The sequence below is a fragment of the Pristiophorus japonicus genome, chromosome 3 (assembly GCF_044704955.1).
Source record: "Pristiophorus japonicus isolate sPriJap1 chromosome 3, sPriJap1.hap1, whole genome shotgun sequence".
Lineage (NCBI taxonomy): Eukaryota > Metazoa > Chordata > Chondrichthyes > Pristiophoridae > Pristiophorus > Pristiophorus japonicus.
This window is the reverse complement of record NC_091979.1, coordinates 16518867-16536846: the sequence shown is the minus strand read 5'-3', so window position 1 is coordinate 16536846 and position 17980 is coordinate 16518867. Positions and strand designations below refer to the sequence as shown.

Sequence of the window (17980 nt, the reverse complement as noted above, 5' to 3'; positions counted from 1 at the left end):
TTCTATGAGATCCCCTCTCATTCTTCTAAAGTCCAGCGAATATAAGCCTAGTCGATCCAATCTTTCTTCATATGTCAGTCCTGCCATCCCGGGAATCAGTCTGGTGAACCTTCGCTGCACGCCCTCAATAGCAAGAATTCCTCAGAATAGGAGACCAAAACTGTACACAATATTCAAGGTGTGGCCTCACGAAGGCCCTGTACAACTGCAATAAGACCTCCCTGCTCCGATACTCAAATCCTCTCGCTATGAAGGCCAACATGCCATTTGCCTTCTTCACCGCCTGCTGTACCTGCATGCCAACTTTCAATGACTGATGTACCATGACACCCAGGTCTCGTTGCATCTCCCCTCTTCCTAATCTGTCACCATTCAGATAATATTCCTCTCCTTCCTGTTTTTACCACCATAGTGGATAACCTCACATTTATCCACATTATACTGCATCTGCCATGCATTTGCCCACTCACCTAACCTGTCCAAGTCATGCTGCAGCATCTTAGCATCCTCCTCACAGCTCACACCACCACCCAGCTTAGTGTCATCTGCAAACTTGGAGATATTATATTCAATTCCTTCGTCTAAATCATTAATGTACATTGTAAGTAAATGGGGTCCCAGCAATGAACCTTGCGGTACCCCACTAGTCACTGCCTGCCATTCTGAAAAGGACCCGTTTATTCCTACTCTTTGCTTCAACCAGTTCTCCAACCATGTCAATACATTACCCCCAATATAATGTGCTTTAAGCTTGCACACTAATCTCTTGTATGGGACCTTGTCAAAAGCCTTTTGAAAGTCTAAATACACCACATCCACTGCTTCTCCCTTGTCCACTCTACTAGTTACATCCTCAAAACATTCCAGAAGATTTGTCAAGCATAAATCCATATAATGTGGATAAATGTGAGGTTATCCACTATGGTGGTAAAAACAGGAAGGAGGAATATTATCTGAATGGTGACAGAGTAGGAAGAGGAGAAGTGCAACGAGACCTGGGTGCCATGGTACATCAGTCATAAATCCCTTTCATAAATCCATGCTGACTTGGACCGATCCTGTCACTGCTTTCCAAATGCGCTGCTATGACATCTTTAATGATTGATTCCAACATTTTCCCCACTACCGATGTCAGGCTAACCAGTCTATAATTCCCTGTTTTCTCTCTTGCTCCTTTTTTAAAAAGTGGGGTTACATTAGCTACCCTTCAATCCATAGGAACTGATCCAAAGTCTATAGAATGTTGGAAAATTACCACCAATGCATCCACTATTTCTAGGGCCACTTCCTTAAGTACTCTGGGATGCAGACTATCAGGCCCTGGGAATTTATCGGAATTCACTCCCATCAATTTCCCAAACACAATTTCCTGGCTAATAAGGATTTCCTTTAGTTCCTCCTCCTCGCTAGACCCTTGGTCCCCTAGTAATTCCGAAAGGTTATTTGTGTCTTCCTTAGTGAAGACAGAACCAAAGTATTTATTCAATTGGTCTGCCATTTCTTTGTTCCCCATTATAAATTCACCTGATTCTGACTGCAAGGGACCTACTCTCATCTTTTTCTCTTCACATATCTATAGAAGCTTTTGCAGTCAGTTTTTATGTTCCCTGCAAGTTTACTTTCATACTCTATTTTCCCCCTCCTAATTAAACCTTTTGTCCTCCTCTGCTGAATTCTAAATTTCTTCCAGTCCTCAAGTTTGCTCCTTTTTCTGGCCAATTTATATGCCTCTTCCTTGGATTTAACACTATCCTTAATTTCCTTTGTTAGCCACGGTTGAGCCACCTTTCCTGTTTTATTTTTACACCAGGCAGGGATGTATAATTGTTGAAGTTCATCCATGTGATCTTTAAATGTCTGCCATTGCCTATCCACCGTCAACACTTTAAGTATCATTCGCCAGTCTATTCTAGCCAATTCACGTCTCATGCCATCGAAGTTACCTTTCTTTAAGTTCAGGACCCTAGTCTCTGAATTAACTGTGTCACTCTCTACCTTAATGAATAATTCTACCATATTATAGTCTTTCTTCCCCAAGGGACCTTGGACAACAAGATTGCTAATTAATCCCCTCTCATTACACAACACCCAGTCTAGGATGGCCAGCTCTCGAGTTGGTTCCTCGACATATTGGTCTAGAAAACCATCCCTTATACACTCCAGGAAATCCTCCTCCACCACATTGCTACCAGTTTGGTTAGCCCAATCTATATGTAGATTAAAGTCGCCCATGATAACTGCTGTACCTTTATTGCACCCATCCCTAATTTCTTGTTTGATGCCATCCCCAACCTCACCACTACTGTTTGGTGGCCTGTACAACTCCCACCAGCGTTTTCTGCCCTTTGGTGTTCCGCAGCTCTACCCATATAGATCCCACATCATCCAAGCTAATGTCCTTGCTTACTATTGCATTAATCTCCTCTTTAACCAGCAACGCTACCCTACCTCCCTTTTCTTTCTGTCTATCCTTCCTAAATATTGAATACCCCTGGATGTTGAGTTCCCAGCCTTGGTCATCCTGGAGCCACGTCTCCGTAATTCCAATTACATCATATCCGTTAACAGCTATCTGCGCAGTTAATTCATCCATCTTATTACGAATGCTCCTCTCATTGAGACACAGAGCCTTCAGGCTTGTTTTTTTAACACTCTTTGTCCTTTGAGAATTATGTTGTAATGTGGCCCTTTTTGATTTTTGCCTTTGATTTCTCTGCCCTCCACTTTTCCTGATCTCCTTTCTACCTTTTGCTTCTGCTCCCATTCTACTTCCCTCTGTCTCCTTGCATAGATTTCCAACCTCCTGCCATATTAGTTTAAACCCTCCCCAACAGCACGAGCAAACACTCCCCCTAGAACATCGGTTCCAGTCCTGCCCAGGTGCAGACCGTCCGGTTTGTACAGGTCCCACCTCCCCCAGAACCGGTTCCAATGTCCCATGAATTTAAATCCCTCCCTCTTGCACCATTCCTCAAGCCACGTATTCATCTTAACTATCCTGCTATTTCTACTCTGACTAGCACATGGCACCGGTAGCAATCCTGAGATTACTACCTTTGAGGTCCTACTTTTTAATTTAACTCCTAGCTCCCTAAATTCAGCTTGTAGGACCTCATCTCATTTTTTACCTATATCATTTGTACCTATATGCACCACGACAACTGACAGTTCACCCTCCCCCTCCAGAATGCTCTGCAGCCGCTCCGAGACATTCTTGACCCTTGCACTAGGGAGGCAACATACCATCCTGGAGTCTCGATTGCGGCCGCAGAAATGCCTATCTATTCCCCTTACAATAGAATCCCCTACCACTATAGCTCTCCCACTCTTTTTCCTGCCCTTCTGTGCAGCAGAGCCACTCATGGTGCCATGAACTTGGCTGCTGCTGCCTTCCCCTGATGGGCCATCTCCCCCAACAGTACCCAAAACGGTATATCTGTTTTGGAGGGAGATGACCGCAGGGGACCACTGCACTACCTTCCTTCCACTGCTCTTCCTGCTAGTTACCCATTCCCTACCTGCCTGTGTAACTTTTACCTGCGGTGTGACCAACTCACTAAACATGCTATTCACGACATCCTCTGCATCGCGGATGCTCCACAGTGAATACATGTGCAGCTCCAGTGCCGCAATGCAGTCTGTCAGAAGCTGCAGCTGGACACACTTTCTGCACACATAGTAGTCAGGGACACTGGAAGCGTCTCTGATTTCCACATAGCACAGGAGGAGCATGACACGGATCTGGGCTCTCCTGCCATGACGTAACCCTTAAATTAACTTAATATGTTCTTATGTCACGGGGAGTCCTGAAGTACCTAAGAAATAGGAGCAGGAGTAGGCCATATGGCCCCTTGAGCCTGCTCCGCCATTCAATAAGATCAGGGCTGATCTGATCATGGACTTATGTCCACTTCCCTGCCCGGTCCCCATAACCCCATAATCCCTTTTTGGTTAAGAAGCTGTCTTTCTCTGTCTTAAATTTATTCAATGTCCCGACAGCGTGACAGTCAACTGTCCCCCAGCAAATGAACCACTCCTGCAGGGGAGAAAATTGGGAATATATTTTTAAAATATCAGGTTATTGGTTGTATGGAAATTGATGCTAATTGTTTGTTCAGCTGTAAACTTTTAAGGTCATCATGTTGAGGAAGACCACCGTTACCGGTCTACTTTCACGGTATTCCAAAATTTCACATTTGGCACGTGTGTTTCGCAGGGCTCGGGAATCCCGGCAGTGAAAGGGAGTGCCCTCTTAAGAGCACTCCTTGTGGGGCAGAAGGGGCACAAGAGTCCCCACTTTGGCAACTCAAGGTAGCCGTCGGCCTCCCCTCTGCCGATCATGGCTTCTCTCTACCCCCTGCTGCGATGGCAGACCTCCACCTCCATCACTAAAGGCAGCTCCAGCCGACCACCACCCTCACACCCCCAGCCCCCGCAGCCCACAATCTCCAGCCATCCCCACTCTCCCTCTCCCACCCACCCGTCCCTCCATCAGTCCATGATCTCTGGCCTTCCTCCCTCCTGATTGCTTCTCGCTTCCTCTCCCCCACCACAAGCCCCGATCTATAAGAACATAAGAAGTAGGAACAGGAGTGGGCCATACAGCCCCTTGAGCCTACACCGCCATTCAATACGATCATGGCTGATCCGATCATGGACTCAGGTCCACTTCCCTGCCCGCTCCCCATAACCCCTTAACCCCTTATTCCCTTATTGGTTAAGAAACTATCTCTGTCTTAAATCTACTCAATGACCCAGTTTCTACAGCTCTCTGAGGCAACGAATTCCACAGATTCACAAGAAGAAATTTCTCCTCATCTCAGTTTTAAATGGGTGGCCCCTTATTCTAAGATCATGCCCCCTCGTTCTCGTCTTCCCTATTATTGGAAACATCTTCTCTGCATCCACTTTGTCAAGCCCCCTCATAATCTTATATGTTTCGATAAGATCACCTCTCATTCTTCCGAATTCCAATGAGTAGAGGCCCAACTTACTCAATCTTTCCTCATAAGTCAACCCCCTCATCTCCGGAATCTCTGGCCTTCCCCCCCTGCCCCCTCCCCCCGCCCCCGCCTGGCCACCACCAGTCCATGATCTCCAACCTCACCGTTTCCTGATTGCCTCTCTCTTTTGTGCCCCTCTGCTACCCCAAGCCCCGATCTCTGGCCTTCCCCCTTCCCGGTCGCTGTGGACCGTCCCCCAAGGGTCCTCGGCTGCTACCTCCTGATGTCGGTTTTCCTGCCAGGCAGCCAGCCAAGCCTGTCAATTTGGCCGGCTGCCGGACGGGAAACGGAAGGAAAAAATTATAATGAGGTCCTGCCATTAATTTCGTCAGCCAGATCTGCATCCCCGGCCTCAACACCATCCACGGCAGTTTTCACCCTCCGCCGCACGCTCCTCATAAATATCCAGCCTCATAAATCAGTTTTTCCATGTTGGTCACAAGCTTACCACTGTAGGGAAAGTGTCCTGTCAACTGCTTGAATTCCGTACTCCAATAGAACGCCAGTAAAAGTGGCTACACAATATGGAATCAGCAGTTAACAACAACTTTCCAAGGTCCTTCAAAGAAGCATTATCAAACAACATTTGACACAAAATTTGCCAATAAGGAGATATTAGGAAAGGTGACCAACAGTTTGGTCAAAGAGGTAGGCTTTAAGAAGCGTCTTAAAGGAAGAGAGAGAGAGGTAGAGAGGCGGAGAGGTTCAGGGAGGAATTGCAGAGCTTAGGACCCGGGTAGCTGAAGGCACTGCCGCCAATGGTGGAGCGATGAAAATCGGGGATGGGCAAGAGGCCTGAACTGGAGGAGTGCAGAGATCTCGGAGGGTTGTAGCGCTGGAATAGGTTACTTAGATAAGGAGGGTTGAAGCCATTGAGTGATTTGAAAACAAGGATGAGAATTTTAAAACTGAGGCGTTGTCGGTCCAGAAACCGATGTAGGTCAGCGAGTATAGGGGGGAAATGGGCGAACGGGACTTGGTACGAGTCAGGGTATGAGCAGCAGAGGTTTGGAGGAGCTCAAGTTTATGGAGGGTGGAAGCTGAGAGGCTGGCCAGGAGAACATTGGAATAGTCAGGTCCAGAGGCGACAAAGGCCTTGGATGAGCTAAAGCATGGTCGGAGACGTAATTTGTTACGGAGGTGGAAGACGGCGGTCTAGTGATGGTGAAGCTGAATGCTGGAAAATGGCTGGGAAAACAAGCCAAAGATGCTTGTTTAAAGAGGATATTCCTCGTCAGTGATAAGACCGCTAACATTGAGGACTGTGCCAAGGAATAGCCTGTTAGTGGAACATAAATATGTCACGCCTTATCTGCTCCCGTGTAGGAGCTTTGATAAAAGATTGGAAGTTAGGGAAGTAAAATGTAGTTCTTGGTACGCCAACTTTTCACATCTTGCAGAACCTTTACATGACTGTAGAAATGATTGACACTAGTAAATAGGTGAACCTTTTGGACACATGTGTCACTCCAATTGGTCAATCGAACGAAAGGGGCACGTACCACACCTCTCATCAGATTCTCTTTGTTCTCGTTAGGTGTTTCTCTTTGTAGAAGGTTCTCTTTATCCAATTCTGTAGTGATATTTACCCAATAGGTGTGAAAGGGTACTTTCACACAAGCACAAATCATACTCAGGACAGAGAGCAAGAGGTTACAGAAATCAGACTGCAGGGCTACACAGCCAGTCAGAGGCAGAGACAAGTGTGTCACTTAAGCGCCTTGAGATCAAGGCAGGCGAAAGTTATGCCAGCTAGCAGATATGGTCACTTGTGCGCAAGGTGGAGTCAGCCAGAACATAGGATGTGAGTGGAACAGATAACCACCGTCCGCAAAGGGGTTCATCAACTCAACGTTCCAGAAGCTAACACCACCATCCCAGGGGAGGACGAGAATCAACTCGACCACACCACTCATAAGGGCAAGGTCGTAAAAGCTCTGAAAACGTTGCTATCTACCAGCATGCAAGACCCTAATCTAGTCAGTAGACTGGCTATGCAATGCTGTCAATTTGTCAGCTGTCCAAGAAATGTAATCCTGGATTAATCTCACCAATTTATATCAGTCGCAGGCACTGATCTGAACAATAATCTAACAGCGATCCAGTTAATGCTGAATTACACTGTTACACTGAATTGCCTTTACAGTCTGTTGTGTACTTTGTTAAGGGATTCTGTCCATTAAATTTTTGTTATTCAATCTTCTAGTTAACCCTGTCTAAAACTACTTATATCTATTAATCAATTGTATGCTCAATGTTTTAATTTAAGTAGTCGTAATCGTGGTTTTGAAGTCAATAAATAATTATTAGTGCATGATTTTCTGTCTTGACTGCTTAGATGTTCTGGTAAGGGAAAGGGTTGATTCATTCACTTAGTAGCTCGTACGTATCCTAAATGAGGGTTGGCAAAGTGAACTCGCATTCAATTTAAACGAGGTGGTGTAAATCAGTTCAGCGAGCCGACATAGACATCATTCATACAAACACAAAAGCAAAATACTGCGGATGCTGGAGAGTCACCGACCCGAAACGTTAACTCTGCTTCTCTCCACAGATGCTGCCTGACCTGCTGAGATTTCCAGCATTTTCTGTAGACATCACTCTCTCGTAGACGGAACTGGGTGGTAAAACCCAGACTGTTTCTTAATGCGGAGTGAAGTGAGGTGGGGGGGGGAGGGGGTGGTTAAGGATTCTTCTGGTGCCTTGGCACATATTTGTCGAGGTATCGATCCCAGTGTTCATACATTTATTGGGGGCTCGTGGCCGCGATCTGAGTCCGTACCCCCCCCCCGCACCCCCCACCTCTCCCCTCCGAGATTTTAACATTAACATTAGGCTGGGATTCACCTTTTAACAGCATAACTTAAGCATTCTACTAACGAAGCATAACTGAGTGAAGTGAATCCTTGCTGTGTAAATCAAGCACTTGTGGAATTCTGCATTGCATTTGCTGAATAATTGATGCGTTAAGTGAGGTCAGAATCTGTGGAGGGGAGTGCAAAGGGTTAATCATCGTCAGCAGCCAGCGGGACTGCCTGAGAGCAAGGTGGCGGGGGGTTGGTGGAAGCCAGGGTGGAATTGAGGGAGTCGCAGAAGCAAGTGCTCCAGCAGACGCAATCACAACCCTGCCATGCAAGAAGCAAATGCGACACCATTCCCAGCAGCATTGTATGGCTGATGCCCGACACTCATGGGATTAGCTCCACTTGAAGAGCTAGCACCAGCTCAGGCGTGATGGGCCAAGTGGCCTCCTCCTTCTGCGTTGCAATGTCTGCGATTCGATGAAAAAATCATTTGCACAAAATAACATACATCTTGTGAAATCTACAAATATGCTACTTGCAAAGTAATGTCACTTACTCAGGAATGTCGAGGTCCAATTCTCTCTTACTCACTGAAAAGTCCTCGATACTCATAGAGTCGATAGTAGTTCTAAATTCAGAGAAAGCTAGAGATTACTGTCAAATTTCATTTGTAAAATATCAGGTTATTCCTCAAATAGTCTCTACTTAGGCAGTCCCCCGGAGTCAGGGATAACTTGCTTCCACACTAAAATGAGTTCTAAGGTGACTGATGAGACCAATTCAGGCCAAGTCCCAAACTTCATTTTATGAGAGGGGATCTCAAAGAAATGTTTAAAATTCTGACGGGTTTAGACAGGTTAGATGCAGGAAGAATGTTCCCAATGTTGGGGAAGTCCAGAACCAGAGGTCACAGTCTAAGGATAAGGGGTAAGCCATTTAGGACCGAGATGAGGAGAAACTTCTTCACCCAGAGAGTGGTGAACCTGTGGAATTCTCTACCACAGAAAGTTGTTGAGGCCAATTCACTAAATATATTCAAAAAGGAGTTAGATGTAGTCCGTACTACTAGGGGGATCAAGGGGTATGGCGAGAAAGCAGGAATGGGGTAACTGAAGTTTGCATGTTCAGCCATGAACTCATTGAATGGCGGTGCAGGCTCGAAGGGCCGAATGGCCTACTCCTGCACCTATTTTCTATGTTTCTAAAGGGTGGAAGATGCCTGTGCGTGAATTCTTTTAACGTGTGGTGGCCGTCGTACACCAGCCACCACATGGGCTTGATGGAGCGAGGTCTTGGTCCCAAGGCAAGGGAATCAAAGACGATTGGAGACCAGGCTCTGCTGTATGGGCCTAACACTGACACACATTTTCCTATTAACCCCCTCCCTACCTCAGGTAGTCTCTCCGTTTTTCCATATTTGTCCATAGAATACTGACACAGTACCCCGGGCCCCCCCCGGCTCCAGCTCCCGCACTCTACTCTCCATGCACAGGCTCTGCTGCGCTTTTCCGCTCTCTCTCCAGCCACTCGTGCTTTGGTGGTTGGTTACCACAGGGTATACTGGCCTCGGGTCCCGATCTTGCTGCTGGCCTCTTAGCACAATTCATCATCATCATCACAGGCAGTCCCTCGGAACCAAGGAAAACTTGCTTCCACTCTTAGCACGAGTCCTTAGGTGACTGTACAGTCCAATACAAGAGCCACAGTCTCTGTCACAGGTGGGGCAGACAGTGGTTGAAGGAATTGGTGGGTGGGGAGTCTGGTTTGCCGCACGCTCCTTCTGCTGCTTGCGCTTGTTTTCTGCATGCTCTGGGCGACGAGACTCGAGGAGCTCAGCGCCCTCCCGGATGCACTTCCTCCACTTAGGGCAGTCTTTGGCCAGGGACTCCCAGGTTGTCAGTGGGGATGTCGCACTTTATCAGGGAGGTTTTGAGGGTGACCCTGTAACGTTTCCGCTGCCCACCTTCGGCTCGCGTGCCGTGGACGAGTTCCAAGTAGAGCGCCTGCTTTGGGATTCTCGTGTCTGGCATGCGAACAATGTGGCCTGCCCAGCGGAGCTGATCCAGTGTGGTCAGTGCTTCAATGCTGGGGATGTTGGCTTGGACGAGGACGCTAACGTTGGTGCATCTGTCCTCCCAGGGCTATCCTGATTCGCGATCAGCGAACTCAACACAGACCAGGTATTGTACCTGCGACCTTTCGCGTCTGCCATGGTCAAGCATCTACCAACTTAGCCATCAGGGGAAGCTCCTTATTTCTATTTTAACCCATAAAAATATTTTGACCTTCTTTCACTCACAACCGAGAGCTCGCTCGAAAGCGAAGTTTAGTTGCAAGAACATCAGGAATAGGAGCAGGAGTAGGTCATACTGCCGCTCGAACGTGCTCCGCCATTCAATGACATCTTCGAACTCAACTCTGCCTTGCTGTCCTATTCTTGATTCTATGTCCAAAAATCTATCGATTTCAGCCTTGAATATACTCAAAGACTGAGCATCCACATGAAATGAGTCCCCACTTCTCTAGTCGCTATTAACAACTGGCTCTCATTTCAAAATGTTAACGGGCTACAGAGGTGATCTCATTGAAACACACAAAATTCTTAAATGGCTTGATAGGGTAGATGCTGAGAGGCCGTTTCCCCTGGCTGGAGAATCTAGAACTAGGGAGCATAGTCTCAGGATAAGGGGTTGGCCATTTAAGACTGAGATGAGGAGAAATTTCTTCACTCTGAGTTGTGAATCTTTGGAATTCTCTGCTCCAGAGGGCTGTGGTCAAATAGTCCATTGTACCCCTGGAGCCCAAGTCTGACTTGGGTTTGATCCCCAGTCTATGATCAGATAGAAACATAGAAAATAGGTGCAGGAGTAGGCCATTCGGCCCTTCGAGCCTGCACCGCCATTCAATGAGTTCATGGCTGAACATGCAACTTCAGTACCCCATTCCTGTTTTCTCGTCATACCCCTTGATCCCCCTAGTAGTAAGGACTACATCTAACTCCTTTTTGAATATATTTAGTGAATTGGCCTCAACAACTTTCTGTGGTAGAGAATTCCACAGGTTCACCACTCTCTGGGTGAAGAAGTTTCTCCTTATCTCGGTCCTAAATGGCTTACCCCTCATCCTTAGACTGTGACTCCTGATTCTGGACTTCTCCAACATTGGGAACATTCTTCCTGCATCTAACCTGTCTAAACCCATCAGAATTTTAAACGTTTCTATGAGATCCCCTCTCATTCTTCTGAACTCCAGTGAATACAAGCCCAGTTGATCCAGTCTTTCTTGATATGTCAGTCCCGCCATCCCGGGAACCTTCGCTGCACTCCCTCAATAGCAAGAATGTCCTTCCTCAAGTTAGGAGACCAAAACTATACACAATATTCCAGGTGTGGCCTCACCAAGGCCCTGTACAACTGTAGTAACATCTCCCTGCCCCTGTACTCAAATCCCCTCGCTATGAAGGCCAACATGCCATTTGATTTCTTAACCGCCTGCTGTACCTGCATGCCAACCTTCAATGACTGATTTACCATGACACCCAGGTCTCGTTGCACCTCCCCTTTTCCTAATCTGTCACCATTCAGATAATAGTCTGTCTCCCTGTTTTTACCACCAAAGTGGATAACCTCACATTTATTCACATTATACTTCATCTGCCATGCATTTGCCCACTCACCTAACCTATCCAAGTCACTCTGCAGCCTCATAGCATCCTCCTCGCAGCTCACACTGCCACCAAACTTAGTGTCATCCACAAATTTGGAGATACTACATTTAATCCCCTTGTCTAAATCATTAATGTACAATGTAAACAGTTGGGGCCCCAGCACAGAACCTTGCGGTACCCCACTAGTCATTGCCTGCCATTCTGAAATGTACCCATTTACTCCTACTCTTTGCTTCCTGTCTGGCAACCAGTTCTCAATCCACGTCAGCACACTACCCCCAATCCCATGTGCTTTAACTTTGCATATTAATCTCTTGTGTGGGACCTTGTCGAAAGCCTTCTGAAAGTCCAAATACACCACATCAACTGGTTCTCCTTTGTCCACTCTACTGGAAACATCCTCCAAAAATTCCAGAAGATTTGTCAAGCATGATTTCCCTTTCACAAATCCATGCTGACTCGGACCTATCATGTCACCTCTTTCCAAATGCACTGCTATGACATCCTTAATAATTGGTTCCATCATTTTACCCACAACTGAGGTCAGGCTGACTGGTCTATAATTCCCTGTTTTCTCTCTCCCTCCTTTTTTAAAAAGTGGGGTTACATTGGCTACCCTCCACTCCATAGGAACTGATCCAGAGTCTATGGAATGTTGGAAAATGACTGTCAATGCATCCGCTATTTCCAAGGCCACCTCCTTAAGTACTCTGGGATGCAGACCATCAGGCCCTGGGGATTTACCGGCCTTCAATCCCATCAATTTCCCCAACACAATTTCCCGACTAATAAGGATTTCCCTCAGTTCCTCCTTCTTACTAGACTCTCTGACCCCTTTTATATCCGGAAGGTTGTTTGTGTCCGCCTTAGTGAATACCGAACCAAAGTACTTGTTCAATTGGTCAGCCATTTCTTTGTTCCCAGTTATGACTTCCCTTGATTCTGACTGCAGGGGACCTACATTTGTCTTTGCTAACCTTTTTCTCTTTACATATCTATCGAAGCTTTTGCAGTCCATTTTAATGTTCCCTGCAAGCTTCCTCTCGTACTCTATTCTCCCTGCCCTAATCAAACCCTTTGTCCTCCTCTGCTGAGTTCTAAATTTCTCCCAGTCCCCGGGTTCCCTGTTATTTCTGGCCAATTTGTATGCCACTTCCTTGGCTTTAATACTATCCCTGACTTCCCTTGATAGCCACGGTTGAGCCACCTTCCCTTTTTTATTTTTACGCCAGACAGGAATGTACAATTGTTGTAGCTCATCCATGCGGTCTCTAAATGTCTGCTATTGCCCATCCACTGTCAACTCCTTAAGTATTATTCGCCAATTTATCCAAGCCAATTCACGTCTCATACCTTCAAAGTTACCCTTCTTTAAGTTCTGGACCATGGTCACTGAATTAATTGTTTCATTCTCCATCCTAATGTAGAATTCCACCATATTATGGTCACTCTTCCCCAAGGGGCCTCGCACAACGAGATTGCTGATTAATCCTCTCTCATTACACAACACCCTAGTTGGTTCCTCGACATATTGGTCTAGAAAACCATCCCTTATGCACTCCAGGAAATCCTCCTCCACCGTATTGTTTCCAGTTTGGTTAGCCCAATCTATATGCATATTAAAGTCACCCATGATAACTGCTGCACCTTTATTGCATGCACCCCTAATTTCCTGTTTGATGCCCTCCACAACATCACTACTGCTGTTTGGAGGTCTGTACACAACTCCCACTAGCGTTTTCTGCCCTTTGGTGTTCCGTAGCGCCACCCATACCGATTCCACACCATCCAAGCTAATGGCTTTCCTTACAGGTCTACCAGATCTACCTGGAGAACTTCGACTGACTTCAGTGTTGGGAAATTCTGGGAGACGGAGAGATTCGGGAGAGCGGTGAGGCGAGGCATTGAAGGAGAGGCTGCCACTGATGGAGTAAAAGCGTTTGCTGCAGACATTTGATTTTAACTCCTGGGCGGGAATGCGGTAAAGCCTGGGATGAGAGGAGGAGAGATTGAGGAGATTGGGCCAACACTCTCTGGAGTTTAGAAGAATGAGAGCTGATTTCATTGAAAAATATGAGATTCTGAGGGGAATTGGCAGGGCAGATGCTGACAGGTTGTGAATCTTTGGGATTCTCGACCTGAAAAGGCTGTGGATGCTGAGTCACTGCGTATGTTCAAGGCTGGGATCGATAGATTTTTGTAATCAAGGGATAGTGAGATCGGGCGGAAAAATGGAGTTGAGGTCAAAGATCAACCATGATCTTATTAAGGTTTAAGCCAACATCTCCAGCATTGAAGCACTGACCACACTTGATCAACTCCACTGGGGGCCACATTGTCCGCATGCCAGACACGAGACTCCCAAAGCAAGCGCTCTACTCGGAACTCCTTCACGGCAAACGAGCCAAAGGTCGTCAGAGGAAACGTTACAAGGACAGCCTCAAAGCCTCCCTGATAAAGTGCAACATCCCCACCGACACCTGGGAGTCCCTAGCCAAAGACCTCCCTAAGTGGAAGAAGTGCATCCGGGAGGGTGCTGAGCGCCTCGAGTCTCATTGCCGAGAGCATGCAGAAATCAAGTGCAGGCAGCGGAAGGAGCGTGTGGCAAACCTGACCCACCCACCCTTTCCCTCAACACCTGTGTTGGACTGTTCAGCCACCTAAGGACTCATTCTAAGAGTGGAAGCAAATCTTCCTCGATTCCGAGGGACTGCCTATGATGATGATGATAAAGGTTTATAAACCGTTATACAACACAGCTGGAGTATTGTGGACAGTTCTGGGCACCACACTTTAGGAAGGATGTCAAGGCCTTAGAGAAGGTGCAGAAGAGATTTACTAGAATGGAACCAGGGATGAAAGACTTCAGTTACATGGAGTGACTGGAGAAGCTGCAGTTATTCTCATGAATAAGAAGACGCTATTTCCTGTGTCGGAAGGGTCGGCAAGCAGAGGGCACAGATTAAAGGTAATTCGCAAAAGAAAGCGAAAAAAAAATTGTGCAGCGAGTTATTGTGATCTGCAACGCGCTGCCTGAAAGGGCGGTGGAAGCAGATTCTATAATAATTTTCAACAAGGAATTGGATAAATACTTGAAATGGAAAAATTTGCAGGGCTATGGGGAACGGGTGGGGGAGTGGGATTAATTAAATAGCTCTTCCAAAGAGCTGACACTAGCAAGATGGGCCAAATGGCCTCTTTCTGTGCTGTATCAGGATGGGATGGCAGTGCAGGTAGTGTGCCACAACTGCAGTATGTGGGAGTTTGAAGAGAGCATTGTAATCCCAGACAACCACGTTTGCGGTAAGTGCCTGCAGCTTGAGGAATTTCAGCTCCGAGTTGTTGAGCTGAAGTCTGAGGTGCAGACATTGTGGGGCATCAGGGAGGGGGAGAGTTACCTGGACAATTCGATCCAGGAGGCAGTCACACCCCTTAGGTTAGTTAGGTAGTGGTACTGGTCTGGTTCGTGGTCAGGGACAGGAGGGTGTGACTGCAACTCAAGCAGGTAAGGGCTCACCAGGTGCAGTGTTGGAGCAAGCTGACCATGGTACCATGGTGTAGGAGGCCATTCAAGCGGGGGGAGTGAAAGGGAATGTAGTTGTGGTCGGAGACAGTATAGTCAGAGGGATAGATACTGTTCTCTGCAGCCGTGACTGGGAGATCCAAAGGCTGAGTTGCCTGCCCGATGCCAGGGTTAAAGACATCTCCTCGCAGCTGGAGAAGAACTTGGAGTGGGAAGGGGAGGATCCAGTTGTCGTGGTCCAAGTAGGAATCAACGACAAAGGTAGAACAAGGAATGAGGTTCTGCTGAGAGTTTGAGGAGTTGGGGTCCAAATTAAAAAGCAGAACCTCAAAGATAATAATCTCTGAATTGTTACCAACTGGGAATAGTTTGCGCTTTGGTGAAGAAATTTGGCCGTTTGGGCCCTGCATCAGGGGGGCGCAGTGCGAAGGGAGGCCCTGTACACCTTTCGTGACGCATGGTGACGTCATCCAGCATGCAATGCCCCCTTGTGGCCGCTCTCGCGATATTCAGTTTGAACGTCGGCCTTCCCGACAGGCGTTCTTGCAGCCTGGGAAAAGTGGTGAGTAAACAGCGGAACTCGGGCGGAATCACCCAGGGAGCAAGGTCAGTTATCTTCTTTATTTACTTCTTTATTTTTATCGTTAGTTGTACCAGTGGAGAAGTTTGTGCGGTCGGAAAAGTTTGAGGTTTTTTTTCTTTCTTCCCGTTTTCCGGCGAGCATGGCGGCAGCCTCCCGATGGGGAATTCAGTCGGCCTCCTGAGCTCCCGCCCGAGGGTGAGTGTGCAACACCAACTTTTTAGCGCTGCTCTCTCCTCGTTGGGCGTAAAGACTGAATTTGGCAGTTCAAGACTGCACCTAATACTTGCCGGTAAAATCAGCACTCAGGCGGTGACACCGCCTCGAAAACGGCGGGACCGAATTTCGACTCCTGGTTCCGGCTGTGCGTTGGCGGCCCGGCCGAACCCTGGGGCATAATTGTTGGGCCGACATGGCAGTCGGCCGACAAAAAAAAAAATGGCGACAGCAGCAATGCGCCCTCCCCTTTAAGGGAAGCCACACCACCATTGCAGAAGGCCACAGCCTCACTGGACCACTGGGAAAAAGCTTGTTTTGGCACCGCCGGGCGGACCGAAGATTTTCCAAGGGGAATGTCGCCGTTGGGGGGAGCGTAGATCGGCAGTGCGCACGGGAAACCTCGGGAGGGCAATTGGGCTAGGTGGAGCCATTCCACGAAAAATCGGCGGTCATTCCACCCCGCCGATTTGCGGTGGTAACAGGCCTTAAGGAGAGGGGCAATTTCGGCCCCCTTTACTCTTATACTGTAATCCCTTTGTAATAAAGGCCATACCATTTGCTTTCCTAATTGCTTGCTGCATGTAAACTTTCTGTGACTCGTGTACAAGGACACCCCAGGTCCCTCTGGCTATAAACAATTCCCAATCTCTCACCATTTATTCTGCTTTTCTATTTTCCCGACCAAAGTGGCTAACTTCACACTTCTCCACATTATATTCCATCTGCCACATCCTGAACGGGCTGGATTTTCCGGTCCGTTGCGCTCAGGGTTTGGCCCCGGAGTGGGCTGGCAGGCGGCGTTCAGGTCTGCAGCGCCCCTGCCGCGATCCTCCGGTCCGTTTGTGCGGCGGCGCTGAGCAGCGTTGACGGGAAGAGCTGCACCCGGTGTGTGCAGCGCCTCCCGATGTGCCACCGGCGGTACTTTGGACTTTTGCCCGATCCCTGCGCCCGCAATGGCCGCCTGGGAAATCAGATCAGTGCGGTTCAGCCATGCCGGCAGCGGTGAGGAACGTAAAGTACTCCGAAGGTATGTGTGAGTGTTTGTTCTTTTCATTTTTTTTTTAGCGATTTGTGTTGTGGTGGTGTGGGCAATGTTTTTGTTTTTAAGGTTCCCCCTCCCCACCCCTCTCCCCACCCCAGGCCTCTCTCGGAGCGCTCACGGCCCGGCACTTTAGTTGGCCAGTTTCCCATTTTTGCGCCACAGAAAGTGTACAACGCCTCCCCTCGCACTGCGCCCCCTGACGCAGGGCCCAGGCGGCTAAACTTCCTCACCAAAGTGCAAACTATTCCCGGCCGGTAACTTTCCCGCCCCGCTTCCGTTTTCGGCCCAAACACCAGGAAAAGCCTAAAATCCAGCACCAAAGGGCTTTTGTCAAATGTGTGCTGGTGTGAAATATGACAACATGGACACCGCGGAGGCTCGCAGAGCCAGCGTTCGCGGCAAGCAATATCTCCGCCGTTACTTTCACCCCCCTGACCTTTTGCTGAGCTTTACCTGGACAGCATAGGAGGCAGGGCGATGATCCTGGGCCTGGCAGTCAGGACCACCTCCCCCCGACTGGCTTCAATTACTATGTTCTGCAGCGTGTTCTCCAGAATCCATTCCAAGAGGTCGCAGAACTCTGGGTGCCTGGAAACAGACGGGGGTGGAGGGGAAATCATTTACCGAATGCCCCAGTGGAATATGCAAACAAATCCTACCAGTTGCTAATAATAAGATTCCAGAGAGACTGAATCTGCTCAAATCAGAAATGCACGGCCCGTCGGTCAGTATCTGAAGAGAATGTTAGAAACGTATAAGATTACGAGGGGGCTTGACAAGGTGGATGCAGAGAGGATGTTTCCACTGATGGGGGAGACTAGAACTAGGGGGCATAATCTTAGAATAAGGGGCTGCCCATTTAAAACTGAGATGAGGAGGAATTTCTTCTCTCAGAGGGTTGTAAATCTGTGGAATTCGCTGCCAGAGAGCTGTGGAAGCCGGGACATTGAATAAATTTAAGACAGAAATAGACAGTTTCTTAACCGATAAGGGAATAAGGGGTTATGGGGAGCGGGCAGGGAGGTGGACCTGAGTCCATGATTAGATCAGCCATGATCGTATTAAATGGTGGAGCAGGCTCGAGGGGCCATATGGCCTAATCCTGCTCCTATTTCTTATGTTCTTATGTTCAAGTTTCATGT

General features: G+C 47.8%; 1 protein-coding gene across 3 annotated transcripts in view; it reads right to left on the bottom strand.

Moving 5' to 3' along the window:
* The window catches only part of cfap65 (cilia and flagella associated protein 65), a 282488-nt gene that overhangs the window by 26442 nt on the left and 238066 nt on the right, over nt 1-17980 (bottom strand). For all 3 annotated transcript variants that reach the window (XM_070875227.1, XM_070875229.1, XM_070875228.1), the window contains 2 exons: nt 17292-17426; nt 8364-8435 (listed from right to left, as the gene is read on the bottom strand). In XM_070875227.1, coding sequence (XP_070731328.1) covers nt 8364-8435; nt 17292-17426 — 207 coding nt within the window. The remainder of the gene's footprint in view (nt 1-8363; nt 8436-17291; nt 17427-17980) is intronic.